The sequence below is a fragment of the Mesoplodon mirus genome (genome assembly GCF_964341445.2).
Source record: "Mesoplodon mirus genome assembly, chromosome: 2".
NCBI lineage: Eukaryota > Metazoa > Chordata > Mammalia > Artiodactyla > Ziphiidae > Mesoplodon > Mesoplodon mirus.
The window spans coordinates 194531669-194548989 of NC_138977.1; the positions used below are offsets into that span (position 1 = coordinate 194531669).

Consider the following 17321-nt stretch of genomic DNA (forward strand, 5'->3'; position numbering starts at 1 on the left):
TGTACATTTCTTAGATGGAAAACTGTAAAACATTTTAATTTTGCCCCTCCTTGTCTAACCGGTTTTTGGCTAAACCAGCGTTGGAGCTAACAGCTCATCCTAGAGAGAACCCTGTCATCTCGTGGCTGAGGACGTTGACTGTAAGAAAGAGTAGCGTGCTGTGGCACCGCCAGTTGTGATTGGGCAAAAAGACCTTTTTCTCGGGTAGTCTTCTTTTAGGTCAGTTTCTCCATTTCCCTGTTAAGTCCATTTTATAAACAACGGAATGGACTTTAGGGGAGGGAAAGAAAAACGGGTTCCCTACTACTTTTTAAGCGTTTCCGGCCCTTAGCAAAAGGGTTTGGTTCACGGTAGGCGCTCAATAAATGCTGTATACGTACATTTTGAAAGAATCACTTTCTACATTATTTCATAGGAGGAACGGTGGAAGATGTGAACTCCTCCGGGAGAAACCAAACATTCTCATTCGGAAGACGACGAAGAAGGATTGAAGTGAGGCTGTAGATTCCCACACACTAATTTCTGCCGGTACTTGAAGGCGAGCGAGGAACCTGCTAACCGTAGTCCACGGGAGGGAGAGGCAGACCGCGCAGGTAAACTGCAATTCCCGGCATGCCCGAGGGGGCGGGCCCGGCGGCTGCGCAGATAGGCGCGCGGCCGTCACGTGACTTCGGCATGGCGGCGTTTGCGGATTTGGACCTGCGAGCGGGTTCCGACCTGAAGGCGCTGCGCGGGCTAGTGGAGAATGCCGCTCACCGTGAGTCTCCCCGGCTTCGCGGGCCGCGGTGCCTGCCCAGTTTCGCTGTGCCCCCCAGACTGTCAGGCCACGCTCGGGAGGGACCCAGGCGGGCCTCGTTCCGGTTTCATGGGTTCTCCCGGCTGTCCCTGGAAGCTGAGGCCCCTGCGGTGTTGCTCTGATCCCGGGCGCGGGAAACTCGAAAGCACTGGGGAGCTGTTACCCAGTCTAGCTCCTTATTTCTTGCGAATTGAGGAAACTGAGACCCTGACAGGGCGGGGGATTTGCATAGGGCCCCACAGCTGATGGATGGCAGAAGCCAGGGCTTCCAAGTGTAGTCTCCTACATCAGTGCTTTTAATATCGCCCCTTCCTGCGTCTCACGACAATGTTCTGACACTCAAATGCAGAAAGCTGGTGCACCTATGGGTCCGAGAAGTGAGGGAGGGATATGGGGTCGCGAGTGTTTGAATTATATTATGTAGAGGGAGGGTTGGTGGGGGCGGAGGACATACTAGGAGGGTGAGAGGGGAGCAGCATGGCCAAAATGCTAGAATGTTACTCATATTTGAATCCAAGAGAAGCAAAAGCTCTGAGAGTTAAGACCCCATTTTAATTACTGGGGTTAATCGCGACTGCTGTCTCTTTCCTTAGACTGTAAAATGTCTACGTGGGAATAGAGGGAGTTAAAAACAAAGAGGTTTCTGCAGGGCCTGTTAAGTAATGGTTGCTCAGTAAATAATTGAGGGAGGAAGAAAAGAAGGAAACTGGACAAAGTAATGAGAGGGGGGACCACTATTTTGGCATTAATATGCATTATCTTTTAATATTAATATCCTGTTGTTCCCATTCGTGTTTAAATAACTTAAAGATTGGAGTCATGATTTAGGCATGTTTTTGATAGTCCACATGTCCAAAACAGGACTGTGTTGAGGCTGATAAAGCAAGGCCCTGGCTTCAAAGAGTTCCCAGTCTCTTGGTGGGTAGCTCAAAGGCGTATGTGGACAGTGGTGTGAGGGAGTCGTTACTACATTTCTCCTTAGCAAAAGGGCCTTTGAAGTAGAAAGGGTAAAAAGCAAAAGAAATGAGTAAGAATGAAGGTGATAAAGTATACATGTGATGAGATGAAAATGAACAAAAGGACACGAAGGAGAATGATGGTTTAAAGGAGTTGGGCAACGTGTCTTTGGTATAATGCTAATAATACACCACCAAAGTCAAACAAAGCCCTGACTCTGTGCCAGCTACTGTTCTAAAACATCCTTTGTGTGTTATCTCATTGAATTCTGCCAGTCGTATAAGGTGAGTTCTGTTATTATCACCATTTGGCAGACGGAGAACTTGAAACTTAAGGTTAAGTAACTTCTAAGTAGTAATGTTTAGATTTGAAAATGGGCCGTCTGACTCCAGAGCCCATAACCATTCTTCTTACTACCTTCTAGTCTTGACATGAATTGGGATGAGCTTATGTGTAAAAGAGGTTGCTGTATTTAACAAGAATGTTCAATTTTTCTTTTCAGTGGGCTATTCAGTTGTTGCCATCAATCATGTTGTTGAATTTAAGGAGAAGAAACAGGTAAAATACAATTTCTTAAGTTAATAATAACCAGCATTTATAGTTATTTTGTGTATATTGGTAACATAGAAGCTACAAACGAGCACTCTTTGTGCATTATCTTATTTCAATGTTAATAGTTGAGCTGATGCGTATTTGTCCAAATGATAGTTTTTTGTGAAGTGCTAGGGCATGGTGTAAGGATTCTTAAAGTTGATTTGATGTTAATTAACTTTCAATAACTTCTTAAAAGTGCATTGTTATTGATTAAACTGTAATCACAATATTTAATCTTTTTTATTGTACTGTCATGGACTCATTACTAATTGATTTCCCTCCCAAACGTACTAGTAAATATGTATATCTCCCTTTAGGCCAACAACTGTTCCTTACAGATTGTTTCATTCTAAAAACTGTTGTTCATCCCTCCTATCCATTGATGTTCTCAGCTGCTTCTCTGCTTTAGCTTTCTTCATTAAAAAACACACAGGGCTTCCCTGGTGGCGCAGTGGTTGGGAATCTGCCTGCCGATGCGGGGGACACGGGTTCGTGCCCCGGTCCAGCGGGATCCCACGTGCCGTGGAGCGGCTGGGCCCGTGGACCATGGCTGCTGGGCCTGCGCGTCCGGAGCCTGTGCTCCGCGACGGGAGAGGCCACAGCAGTGAGAGGCTCGCATACCGCAAAAAAAAAACAAAACAAAAACACACACATGCACATACACACAACTTATTTAGTGTTTCTGAGTGCCAGAAATTAGCTTTTTTAAAAAAATATTATTCTTTGTTGTAGGAAATTGAAAAACCAGTAGCTGTTTCTGAACTCTTTACAACTTTGCCGATTGTACAGGTAAGTGTTTTGTTTAAGAAACATAGTACTTACTCATCCAGTTCAGACATGCCCAGTCATATATGTGGTTCTCTAATCTGTACTGCCCCTTCCTCTGTCTACCAGTCTTACCTTTCCATGAAGACTCAGCTCTTCCACGAAACATTATGTACATCTCTTTTTCTCTGGCTGTACAGGTATACCTCAGAGATATTGCAGGTCTGGTTCCAGACCACCACAATAAAGCGAGTCACACGAATGTTTTGGTTTCCTGGTGTATATTAAATTTACGCTTACATTGTACTGTAGTTCAATAAGTGTGAAGTAGCATTATATCTAAAAAAAAAAAATCAGTGTATATACCTTAATTTTTAAATATTTTATTGCTTAAAAATGCTCACCATCGTCTCAGTCTTCAGCAAGTTGTCATCTTTTTGCCTGTGGAGGGTCTTGCCTCAGTGCTGAAGGCTGCTGACTGATCAGGGTGGTGGTTTCTGAAGGTTGGGGTGGCTGCGGCAGTTTCTTAAAATAAGACAACAGTGAGTTTGCTGCATGAATTGACTCTTCCTTTCACTATGATTTCTCTGTAGCATGCAACGCTGTTTGATAGTATTTTACCCACAGAAGATCTTTCAGAATTGGAGTTAGTCTTCTCATACCCTGCCACTGCTTTATCAACTAAGTTTATATGATATTCTGAATCCTTTGTTGTCATTTCAACAGTTGATTAAGTTCAATGTCTTATATGGGTATGGTTTTTTTCACTGAAAACAATTACAGTAGTACCATCAAAGATCAGTGATCAGGGAGTTCCCTGGCAGTCCAGTGGTTAGCACTCGGCACTTCCACTGCGAGGGCCCGGGTTCACATTGATCATAGATCACCATAACAAATATGAAAATAATGAAAAAGTGTGAAATACTGGGAGAATTACCAAAATATGACGCAGAGACATGAAGTGAGCAAATGCTGTTGGAAAATGGCGCCAATAGACTTGCTCAACACAGGGTTGCCACCAACCTTCGATTTGTAAAAATTGCAATATCAGTGAAGCACAACAAAGCAAAACACAATAAAACTAGGTACACCTGTATTATAAATTCCTTGAGAGTGAAGACTAGGTTTTACTGATCTTCACTATCTTTTATTGTTAGTACCTTTAAATGAGTACTTTCCACTGCTAAGGAGGAAAATCAGTCATTTCTATTTTGTGCTTTTTTGATTACAGGGAAAATCAAAACCAATTAAGATTTTAACTAGACTGACAATTATCGTTTCGGATCCATCTCACTGCAATGTTTTGGTAGGTTATTTTTCTTCTCTCTTGGCCTTGTAAGTTGTATTGATTTCTGCGGAATACTGTTGTTTTTCCAACTCCTCCCATTCTTACATCTCCCCCGACCCCCAGTGTGACACTTGACTGCTCTCCTCAGCTCAGAATTCACATAGTATAACAGAATCTCTTCTACTCATGGCACATGTATAAGAATACCACAATTAAAGAATCTTTCGGCAAGTGGTATTCATTGAACTTACATGAAGTAGACATAGGTGGGTACTGGGGATATTGCTATGAATAATACAGATACAATCCTTTTAAAAATGGGAGGGGGCTTCCCTGGTGGTGCAGTGATTGAGAGTCCGCCTGCCGATGCAGGGGACACGGGTTTGTGCCCCGGTCCGGGAAGATCCCACATGCCGTGGAGCCGCTGGGCCCGTGAGCCATGGCCACTGAGCCTGCGCGTCCGGAGCCTGTGCTCCGCAACGGGAGAGGCCACAACAGTGAGAGGCCTGCGTACCACAAAAAAAAAAAAAAAATGGGAGGAATGTTTAAAAAGTGGGAGATAGCAAATAAGGAATGTCCAGGGACTGTGCAACAGGAGGCCCACCGAGAAAGCTGATGTTCAAACAGGGGCCAGAAGAATCAGTGTTACAGGTGCCAAGTGAGGGAGAGAAGTTTCCACAGACAGGATGGATTATGCAAGGTCCTGAATCCAAGAAGAAACATGGTGCATTCTGGAAAATGAAACACCAATTGAGTTGAGCCTGATGAGCTGTCTATCCTGGGATGAGGTTAGGGAGGTGGGTCTGGGTGAGCAATTAGAAGAAGCCTTTGAAGGTTTTAACCAAGGGAGTACAATTATGAAGTTTGCATTATGGAGAATAGAGGGGATAAAGGATGGGATTTAAGAGGCATTGGGGCTGGGGGAGAGGGGAGGATTGACAGGATTTGGATGGATTTGTTGATTGGATAGAAGGTGATGACTCCCTGCCTTGGCCTGAGCAGCCAGGTAAGTAGATGGTACCATTTCCTGAGATGGGACATGAGAAGGAGAAGTGAGTTTAGATCATCGTGTTTCAGACATGATGGGTTATTGTGAGAGTTCCAGTGGAGCTTGTCAAATGGGGGGTTAGAAAAAAAGGTGTGGCCCTCAGAAGAGGGACCCTAATTAAAGATACTGATTTGGAAGTGGTCACCCTGTAGAGAGTAATTGAAATCATGAGACTGGATGAAACTCCTTGGTAAAAATATGCTGTGGGAAGAGAAGGTCTAGGACAGAGCCCTGAGGAAATGTGGTATTTAATGGTGGAGTAAAGGATGAGGGATGAGCTAGGATTAGAGACTGAGGCAGGACTGTCTGAGGAGTAGGTGGACAACGAGGAATGTGAGAAGGCTCAGCAGCATCAATGTGCCTGAGTAGTCAAGTCAAAGAAGGGCTAAAACGTGTTGGATGGGCAAGTCTCCTAATGACGTGGAGGTCATTGGTTGCCTTAGTAAAAGCCATTTCCACAGAAATGAGAACATGCAGCCAGTGTGTGCTGCTGACTTTGCTTGAGAAACTTGATTCTGTGGAGGAACAGAAGGCATAGGGAGGCTGGTGGATGAGAACCTGCTGTCTAGGTTTTGTTTGTTAGATGGAGACTTGAGAATGTCTGGAGCTGATGGGATGGATCCAGTGAGGGAGAGAGAAAGTGAGATCTCTGAGAAGGTGAGCTGTTTCATCTTTAGCTGGAATGGCCTCCTCTCTCATAGAACAGGAGTAATCAAGGAAGGGCTGGCCTCCTTTCTAACATAAGCATTGCTAAAGAAATTATGGAAAGCCAAATTTTGGGATTTTATACAACTGCAGGCAGCATTCTGGTTCTCTAAGCCCAGGGAGACATAAATGGAGCTGACTTTTTATGGTCACGAAGAGTTTGATTTTCTCTTGTTATCATGAACATCCTGGTGGCCCCTATTTGTCCACATCGCAGGTGGGAGTGGGCAGGCAGAGGACAAAGAGTCCTGGATCCTGACTTTTTCTGAGACCTGGAGCCTGCCCTGTCTCAGCATACATCTGCCCAGCAGGTTTTCTTACCTGCTCAAGCACAGTACCTGCTGCTTCTCTTCAACCTATCTCTTTCCTCCTCTAATTTTTATCATGCCTTTTCTTTTGACAGAATAAGAGGTAAAAATTTTAAAAGGTGCCAACAGGCAAAGAAGAAATATCACATATCTCATCATTTAGAGATTGTACTCTTGAATGTATATTATTCCAGCCTTTTCACATGCACACACATATGATATAAGTTTGAGACTTTCTTTTATAAACAATCTTTAACGGATAAATTCCTCTTCTTCTGTCTTAGGACTCTCGGATATTGTCTTGCATGCTTAGCAGTTTAATTTGTATTTAACAGTATTCTCATTGTGAACCTAATCACATCACACTTTGTCACGTGTATTTCTTGTCTCACCAAAAAATGGTGCGTTCCACTGAGAGCAGACATATGCCTTAAATGATTTTGTATCTCCAGTGCCCCACACACAGCAGGTGCTCAGTAAATTTCTGGCAAGCTCCTCCACTAGCTTGTAAGAGCAGCAGCTATCTAATTTGATTTTTGTATCTCAAACAATATGTTTGGTACACAGTTAAAGCATAACAATGTGGGAAGGGAGGAAGGAGGATGATTCCTTCCTCCTTGGTGGGATGGACGTTGGTATCTGGAGTCTCATGTGCTGAGAAGGTCTTTTGTGACAACATACAAAGCAAAGCAGAAATGTCAGTGGTGTATTAGAAGTGTTACACAACTGAAATATAAGTGCAGCCAGGACACTAGTCAGAATTCCATATGCATTTGTTGTTGCATATGTATGGTAACATTCTTTTTATATTACTAGAGAGCAACTTCTTCAAGAGTCCGGCTATATGATATCGTTGCAGTTTTTCCAAAGACAGAAAAACTTTTTCATGTAAGTAACAGATAGTAAAAGAAAATAGTACTCATAATTTTATATAAGAAGTCTGATGTTATACCTTTGGAGGTGACCTGTATCATCTCATCTGGAAACTTTGAAGATTTTTCATTTGTACTTGGTGTTCTGGAATTGCACAAGGGTGTATTTGGGTGACATATTTTGTTTTGTTTTATTTATTCTGCTAGATATTTGATGGGCTGAGATTAAAAGAGTCCATCAAGTTTTCTTCTGTTTCTTTATCTCTGCTTCATTCATTCATTTGAAACGTCTCTTAGGTAAATGATGGTCCATCTCTTTCTAGCTCTAAAAGCACTTCAGTTTCTGCCCTTCTTACTATTTGCTGCTGCCTGTGACAGAAGAAGGGAGCAAGGTTCTACTGTGGCATAAAAATCCCTTCTCTGTTTTAGCTTTCCCGTTTGTGTGCTCTGAGGTGTGGTCCATGTGCCAGCATGATCATGTCAGCCTTTGGTCTTCTAGAAATCCTTCAGAATCAACCATCTGCTGATACTGTTCCTTTTTGTGTAAGAGAACCTTTATGAATTTAATTTCTTTTGTCCTTTTCAAATGGCCATTTCTATGACTTTTCAGGAGGGAAAATTGTTTAATGTGTAGGGTCATTTTGTCAACTTGAGACAGAACACACTAGACCATTGTAAGTGATCACAGAAAAGAAAAAATCAACTGTAATACAGTTTTTCAGGAATATGTTTTACTGTGTAAAGTGAGGTACAGCTCCTTTTAGGAAGTTCGGAATGTTGTCTTTATTTAGGTAGCCATCTACCAAAAGTGTATCCACCGAAGGGATATTATGGGGGGAAAAGAAAGCACTGGTCTTTGATGTTTTAATTTTACAGCATAATTTGTTTTTAAGCAGAGTCTGTTCTAAAATTATAAGATTTTCCCTAAGTTTATCCAGTAGATGGAGTTGTTGACTAAGCAGACTTGTGTGTGGCAAATTTCGTTTTCAAGGCACATTAACAATTCTTAATTGTTTTTACAGTAAGTACCCTGTATACGAATGAGCTCCATTCCAAGAGCTCATTCGTAAGTCCAATTTGTTTGTAAGTCCAACAAAGTTAGCCTAGGTACCCGACTAACACAATCGGCTATATAGTACTGTACTGTAATAGATTTATAATACTTTTCACACAAATAATACATAAAAAACTAACAAACACAAAAAATAAAAACATTTTTAATCTTACAGTACAGTACCTTGAAAAGTACAGTAGTACAGTACAACAGCTGGCATACGGGGATGCATTTGCATCTTTGAAAGTTTGTAATTTGAAGGTTTGGATGTAGGGGACTTACTGTATTAATGCAGAGAAACAGTACAAGTTATCTATGAATTCCCGTTTTTTGGTGACTCCTTTTCTAAAATGCGCCATTATAGTAATTTTCAAGAATTTCATTTCAGAAAAAAGGGGAGTAGGATTGAGTAGTTCTTAGTCATCAGAGACCCCTGTGGAACCTTTTAAAATCAGGCACGTTCAGATCTCCACTGTTGGAGATTCTGATCCAGTAGGTTTGGGGTTGAGTTTGGGTATCTTTTTTTTTAAGTTCCACAGGGGATTCTGATTCAGTGCTGAAACCCTAAGATGGACCATGGATATGTCCAAATTTGTTAAACAGCAATTTAGTTTTCTTATTAAATATTAACAACTCAGTTATACTATAGACTAAAAGTTGGTAGTGTACCCAGTTTTGTATTGTACACTTGTTTTTTGAATGGATTTTGAAGAGCATACAACTTAAAATTTCCATAGCCATTTACTGGTGATTAGAGAAAACAACAATCCTGGGGATAATTGGGACAAAGGCTTATTATTATCCCCATTTTGTAGAAGAGAAAGTTGAGACTTAGGCTCAATGATTTGCTCTAAACTTAAGGTAGTTATGTCATAGAGATAGGACTTTGGAGTCTTAGAATACATTATAATTTGATTTAGTGAATTTATCTTATTACTTGTTTTTCTCAGATTATTCACAAGTTTTAGTTCAAAACTGTGAACACATAATTCATGATGATGCGTGGAACAGTCAGAAATATTCTGGAAGATGGAAGAAAGTTGTAAATAATTGACAGAGTATTTGTTTGGAATTGACTGCAGAGAAAACAGTTTTTAAAATCAGAACATCTTACCTTTCCAAATCTTACCCATCCTTTAAGATTCAGTTGAAGTTGACATTCTCCCTGTTTTATATAGAAAATCAATTTAAAAAGACATTTTTCTAATTATAAAGCTTTTGTAAGCATATCATGGTTTTGAATTGGGTCAAATGCAAGCAGTTTGTTGCTTAACAGGTTATGTTCTGTTAAGTGATTTTATTTGTTAGGTTTGTAAGTTGATTATCTAGAATGTAAACAAGTGTCCGTAGATATGATATTCTGTAACTAAGGTCTCCAAAATGAGTTATAAAAGCATTCCTATACACATATGTTAACAATTAGTAGTATAAAATCTAACCACCTTAAATAGAGTTGTTTCCATGGGAAATAATATACTCTTTTCCACTCAGAGTATCTGGAAAATATCTCATAGATAAATCCTTTTTCTCCATAGTTACCCCAGGGGATAGGGCAAAGATGAAAGGCTGTAAGCAGAGTCCATTGGCTGGGGCTTCTTAGGATGGGGGTGGCGGGGGAATGTGGCAGAGAGAGATACATAGAAGTTTCAGGAGCTTCTGAGTTAGTTATTCCCATTTAGGATTTTTAAAAAAATTTTTATTGAAGTACAGTTGATGTACAATGTTGTGTTAATTTCTTCTGTACAGCAAAGTGAATCAGTTATAGACATATATATTCTTCATATTCTTTTCCATTGTTACTCCCATTCAGGACAAGACAGGGTGAGGAGAATTAAGGTTATTTAGTCCATTGGTCTCCAAACTACCTTGAGTGTGTACTGTATCAATTTAAAAAAATAGTGATCCAACATCCCCAATATGTGTATGTTTATTTTCTTTTAAATTATTTGCATGTAATTTCATAATTTGTATGGAAACATAAAAGACCCCGAATAGCCAAAGCAATCTTGAGAAAGAAAAATGAAGCTGGAGGAATCAGGCTCCTGGACTTCAGACTATAGTACAAAGCTACAGTACTCAAGACAGTATGGTACTGGCACAACAGAAATATAGATCAGTGGAACAGGATAGAAAGCCCAGAGATAAACCCACTCACATATGGTCACCTTATCTTTGATAAAGGAGGCAAGAATATACAATGGAGAAAAGACAGCCTCTTCAATAAGTGGTGCTGGGAAAACTGGACAGCTACATGTAAAAGAATGAAATTAGAACACTCCCTAACACCATACACAAAAATACACTCAAAATGGATTAAAGACCTAAATGTAAGGCCAGACACTATCTAACTCTTAGAGGAAAACATAGGCAGAACACTCTATGACATAAATCACAGCAAGATCCTTTTTGACCCATCTCATAGAGAAATGGAAATAGAAACAAAAATAAACAAATGGGACCTAATGAAACTTAAAAGCTTTTGCACAGCAAAGGAAACTGTAAACAAGACAAAAAGATAACCCTCAGAATGGGAGAAAATATTTGCAAATGAAGCAACTGACAAAGGATTCATCTCCAAAATTTACAAGCAGCTCATGCAGCTCAATATCAAAAAAACAAACAACCCAATCCAAAAATGGGCAGAAGACCTAAATAGACATTTCTCGAAAGAAGATACACAGATTGCCAACAAACACATGAAAGAATGCTCAACATCATTAATCATTAGAGAAATGCAAATCAAAACTACAGTGAGATATCATCTCACACCAGTCAGAATGGCCATCATCAAAAAATCTACAAACAGTAAATGCTGGCGAGGGTGTGGAGAAAGGGGAACCCTCTTGCACTGTTGGTGGGAATGTAAATTGATAGAGCCACTATGGAGAACAGTATGGAGGTTCCTAAAAAAACTAAAAATAGGGCTTCCCTGGTGGCGCAGTGGTTGGGAGTCCACCTGCCGATGCAGGGGACACGGGTTCATGCCCTGGTCCGGGAAGATCCCACATGCCGTGGAGCGGCTGGGCCCGTGAGCCATGGCCGCTAAGCCTGCGTGTCTGGAGCCTGTGCTCCACAATGGGAGAGGCCACAACAGTGAGAGGCCCGCGTACTGCAAAAAAAAAAAAAACTAAAAATAGAACTACCATATGACCCAGCAATCCCACTCCTGGGCATATACCCTGAGAAAACCATAATTCAAAAAGAGTCATGTACCAAAATGTTCATTGCAGCTCTATTTACAATAGCCAGGACATGGAAGCAACCTAAGTGTCCATCGACAGATGAATGGATAAAGAAGATGTGGCACATATATACAATGGAATATTACTCAGCCATAAAAAGAAACAAAATTGAGTTATTTGTAGTGAGGGGGATGGACCTAAAGTCTGTCATACAGACTGAAGTAAGTCAGAAAGAGAAAAACAAATACTGTATGGTAACACATATATATGGAATCTAAAAAAAAAAAAAGGGTCATGAAGAACCTAGGGGCAAGACGGGGATAAAGATGCAGACCTACTAGAGAATGCACTTGACACGGGGAGGGGGAAGTGTAAGCTGGGACAAAGTGAGAGAGTGACATGGACATGTATACACTACCAAATGTAAAATAGATAGCTAGTGGGAAGCAGTCGCCTAACACAGGGAGATCAGCTCGGTGCTTTGTGACCAGTTAGAAGGGTGGGATAGGGAGGGAGGGAGGGAGAAGCAAGATGGAAGAGATATGGGGATATATGTATATGTATAACTGATTTGCTCTTATAAAGCAGAAACTAACACACCATTGTAAAGCAATTATACTCCAATAAAAAAATTATTTGCATGCTCCATTATATCAGTGCACTTTATGAAATAATGTACACATTGAACAAAATATTTTAAGGGAAGGAATTAGAAATAAATGAAAATAGAAGTTCTGTTCTCTTCCTGCTTCCAAAATCCATGCCTTACTCTTTGCAGAGCATTATTGTAGTATATGCTGCTAACACCTGAGGCTACTGAAAGGGCTTATCTTTCAAGGCAGTTCTTCTTAAGGTGTGCTCTGGCTCCACTGGTATCAGATTTCCCAGGAAAATTTGTTAAAACGCAGATTATTAGACCCTGCTTACTGAATTTACTGCTGAGAGTAGGGCCTGGTAATCTCCATTTTAAATAAATTCTTCAGGGAGGTTTTTTTTTGTTTTAAACAGTTTAGTTTGGGAGGTCCCATTTATGGGCGTCTCTTTCCCTGGGCAAGCCTGGCTCTCTCTTGAATAAAATATCAGAATGTACTAATCTGACATCCATGAAGGGAAGTTGGGGGAGACTGAACCCCCTTCTCTTATTCCACTTGTTCCATAAAATCAAAGATGAATGTATGTGTGTATATGTGCAGTTTGGGGAATACCTTCCTTAAATCCTCATAGGAATCCTTGGCCAAAGAAAAGGTTAAGAACAATTGATATGAATTCATAAAACTACTATAATCAAATTCTTAACCACAAATATATTTGGACGTAATTTAACCTTTTTTTTTTTTTTTTTTTTTTTTTTTTTTGCGGTATGCGGGCCTCTCACTGTTGTGGCCTCTCCCGTTGCGGAGCACAGGCCCCGGATGCGCAGGCCCAGCGGCCATGGCTCATGGGCCCAGCCGCTCCGCGGCATATGGGATCCTCCCAGACCGGGGCACGAACCCGTATCCCCTGCATCGGCAGGCGGACTCTCAACCACTGCGCCACCAGGGAGGCCCAATTTAACCTTTTTAATGATTTAGAAAGCATTTCATTATAGTGTGAACATTAGCTCTTATTTTATAGTTATCTAAATGTATCAGTTGAACATTTGGATTCATAGAAAGCTAAATAACAAAAGAATTTGGTTTGAAACCTTTTAAGTCTGAGATGTCAGAGGGAGCCAAGTGGAGCCATCCTTTGTAACTGAAAGTTTATTATAATGCAGGTACTTAAACCAATACAAGGGATATTTTTTAATTAACTACTGTTATATAAAAGAGGGAAAAAAGGAGCAATACATAAATAAAAAGGTAATGTAATTTAGCTTTACTCTGGGGAAGAATGTTTAACAGGCTTTTAAGAAATGAATCAGCTTTTTGAAATGAAAAATAATTTGTGTTTGTAATAATGAATTGAAACAGTGCAAAGAGGTATGCACTGAAAAGTACACCTTCCTCCCACCCAAAACGCCCTCTCCCTTTTCTCCAGAGGCAACCACTGCTAGCAGTTCTTGTGTTTCTTTTCAGAAGTATTTTTACCTAGTCCTTCCTTCCTTTCTTCATTTTCCTCTTCCTCTCCTTCCTTCCTCCCTTCCTCCCTCCCTCCCTCCCTTCCTCCCTTCCTCCCTTCCTTCCTCCCTCCCTCCCTTCCTTCCTCCCTTCCTTCCTCCCTTCCTTCCTTCCTTCCTTCCTCCCTCCCTTCCTTCCTTCCTTCCTCCCTCCCTCCCTCCCTCCCTCCCTCCCTCCATGGTTTTTTCACCTGGCAGTATATCTCAGAGATGGTTCCATAATATCCACTAGAGAGGTACCTTATTCCGTTTAAGGAGTCAGCATATTCCATTGCATAAAGGGGCCATAATTTTTTTTAAGTAAAATTGAGGGATGTTTAGTTGTGTCTAGTCTTTTGTGATTGGTGTTGCAGCGACCGTCCTTTCACCAATATCCTCAAGCATTTGTAAGGTATATGGCTATAGAATGCATTTCTAGTCTCTATAGGATACATTCCTGTACTTACAGGAATTTGCTGATGTGTGCTTATAAAATTTTGATACCTATTGCTGAAATGCTTTTCAAGACCCTGTACTGATTTAAAGACCCTGTGAGTCCCTGTTTATTTATTTTTGTGTCACCTGTATATTGCTAAACTTTTTGATCTTTGCCAATCTGGTAGTTTAAAAATGGCAAACAGAAGCTGAGCGTGTTTTATGTTTTATCTGCTATTCAGACCTTTACTTCCTCCATTCTTATCAAATTTTCAATGACTCTTTTATGAGTTGGACAGCTGTAGCAGTTGGGATGGGGCAGATTCTTTATGAGCCAAGTGTTTCTGCCAAACCAGCCTTACTTCCCAGGCTTACTAAGTTACTACAACTTTCTTAAAGCCAGGCAGCCTCTGATCACTACCTGCTTCCTGGAGCCCTGGGGTGGGGGTAGGAACGACTGAAGTGAGGATTCTGAAGAGAAAGGATAAGATGTGACATTCCTGTCACTGCTGAAGGTCGAGCTGACCCTATGGGGCATTGTCACCCCCTCTTGACCCCTTTCTCTTGGTCCGTGCCACGGATGTTAGTTTGCCAGCACAGCCACCCTGGCAGCTTGGATTTGTTTGTCAAGCCTGATTACACCAGCATTGATAGTAAGGCTTATTTTTGTCATGGTACAAAACAGCCAATTCCTTTTATTGCTGTAAATCAAATAATGGCAAAATGAGAGCCGGGTATGCAGCTTCTAGCCCTGTCTTTTGGCCTGCACTGTTATGCTAGTAACCTTTCCCTGGCTTTATGTTCCTTCCCTGATTTTCCTTTTATCCTGATTTCCTTATCTATTTATTTTATCTTGCATGTCTTTTTTTATAAGCAGCTTCAAATCTCTTTTGGAAGTAAATGCAGAGTATCAACAAATAATAGCAAAAATGAGAACAAAGGAAAGGGAAATTAAAAGTTGAAAAAAATGCATTCAGTGTCATTTGATTTATAACAGCTCTGCTTTGACCATTTATGGAGGTGCTCTGTTTCTATTAGCATTTGAACAAAATGCCATTGGTAGTGCCATGTATTTCTTTGGCCAGTCAATAGACTGATAGGAGCCACAGGCGTGGGCCAATTACTGGCACAAAAATAAATAATTTCTGGAGTAAGTGGACCATGCATACATTCCTCTTGGCTTATTTATTTTTCTTGGATTTCAGAGCAGTTAGTTTCCTTTTTCTAGAACAATCTGAAGTAACCTTCCAGAAACTGAGCCTCTCTTAGCAGCCTCTCCTTATGTAGCTGACCATGAATTAGAGGGTCTCTAGACCCTATCAGTTGAGATGGTCTATAGACATATCACTCTGCTTCAGCTAGATTACAGGTAAACCATTCAAGCCAAATGTGAAGGAATGGCTAAGCATTGACTTTGTAAAGGGACAGATGTATTTGAACACAGAACCATGTGATGCTTAAGGAGTGAGCCATATCTATTTACATTTCTTTGTAGCACGTTTGACCCTACCCCATTCTTAACATGTGCCAATTTTCCTTTTGGCTTTACCTGTTTTTTTCTTCTTGACAGGTTGCTTGTACACATTTAGATGTGGATTTAGTCTGTGTAACTGTAACAGAGAAGCTACCATTTTACTTCAAAAGACCCCCTATTAATGTGGTAAGTGTCACAGTTTCCATCCTATATGTGAATCTCTACATGTGCATTAACACACTGGAAAAGGGGCAGAAGGAACTGCTGTTCTTAGAGGGGAAAAAACAAAGGCTAGTAATAAATAGGCAATTTAAAAAAAGGATTTTGTTTTCTAAGCTGACTAAAGGTAGAAAGAAAGCTTAAAATAAAAAATATCCAGTGAATTACCAAGATGTGTTTGAAAGGCCTTAGAAGCTCAAATTTGTGAAGGAAATGTCCTAAGAGGAGAGCTAATAATGATGGACACTTACAGCCTGAATGTTGAACATTAAGGAGACAGAGCAGCCAAGAAAGGAGTAGGACAAAGTAGAGAGAGGGTTCCCAAGGCACCAGCAAACGGGAAGGGTGGGGTGGCAGGGACTGGAGGGGGCAGGGCCTGGAAAGCATGGTAGGCGTGGTCTCTGCAGAATTAAAATTTGCATTGAAATGTGCTGGCTCACACAAAAGCCCAGGGTTACCTTTCTGGTAACCTAAGAGGGGGACCATGCATTCAACAGATCTTGTGCTCCTTCCTCTGCTGTAGAATTTTTCTCGTTACCTTTCTACATAATTTCTCTTGTTTTCCTCTACTCCTTATCTTCCACCTGTCACACCTTTTTATGTCTTCCTCCATCATAAAAGTGATATTGTTTCACAATGGAAGCCGTAGGGTTGGCAGAGCTGTCAACTGTTTGCATTGGCAACCAGATCCTGGGAGGAGTTAGGATGCTTTTTTAGAATAGAGGCTTCCAAAGCTCTCTCCCATTCTCAAGAAGTGCTGTTGAAGGAGAAAAAAGGTTTGACAGACAGTCTAGATTACATCCCCAATCCTGTCAGAATTGGAAAATTAAAAACTTATGGATTTTTTTCAGGATAGATAACTCCCCTCTTCAATTTTTGTTTCTCTCTCCACTGCTAAGGAATTAGCTTGATGCTGAGAGTAGGGAGAGACAGTGAGAGGAGAAAATGATCTGTATGGTGTGGAAAAATTGAATCCAATGTGGAAAAATTTAAGATGGCTTGTGTTCTACCCCTAAGTGTATGCTACTAAAGCTGTACTTAAAAAGTATTCAAAATTTTATATACTTAAAGGGCAAACTATAAAATAGCTCTTTTCTGATCAATAATGAGAGTACTACTGAACATATAACAATATTGGTTAAGCTCAAATCATTGTTTCCCCGCATTCTTGCCGGTACTTAAATAAGTAAACACTAAAAACAAAAGACCCTTAATCATCACATTTTAGAGTTGGAGATATATGTTGTTAAAAGTGGTAAAATGAAGAAGGAGAAGCTGTTCAGCTCTTCAGACACAGGGGTGGGACAGACCTGGTTGACTCCCCATCAGATGAGATCTCCGATGTGCCCCAGCTACCAAGATAAAAGGCTCAAATTAACACAGTTCCCAAGGTGATGACAGTCTTACTGGCCTCACATGTTGTTCCTCCCCAGAGCTAGTAGTGTCTGTCTCTAGAAGGTTGCCAAGGCTTTTTACCAGCTCCACACTGCCAATCCATTTTCCATGTAGATGGCACCCTCCGTAAGTTGCTCTTAAACTTACAACTT

General features: G+C 40.8%; 1 protein-coding gene across 1 annotated transcript in view; it reads left to right on the plus strand.

Moving 5' to 3' along the window:
- The first annotated feature begins 663 nt into the window (after positions 1-663).
- Positions 664-17321, plus strand: part of RPP30 (ribonuclease P/MRP subunit p30) — a 32145-nt gene continuing 15487 nt past the window's right edge. Inside the window, exons 1-6 of the mRNA XM_082610159.1 lie at positions 664-757; positions 2256-2311; positions 3080-3136; positions 4344-4418; positions 7278-7349; positions 15652-15741. Coding sequence (XP_082466285.1) covers positions 676-757; positions 2256-2311; positions 3080-3136; positions 4344-4418; positions 7278-7349; positions 15652-15741 — 432 coding nt within the window. The 5' untranslated portion in view covers positions 664-675. The remainder of the gene's footprint in view (positions 758-2255; positions 2312-3079; positions 3137-4343; positions 4419-7277; positions 7350-15651; positions 15742-17321) is intronic.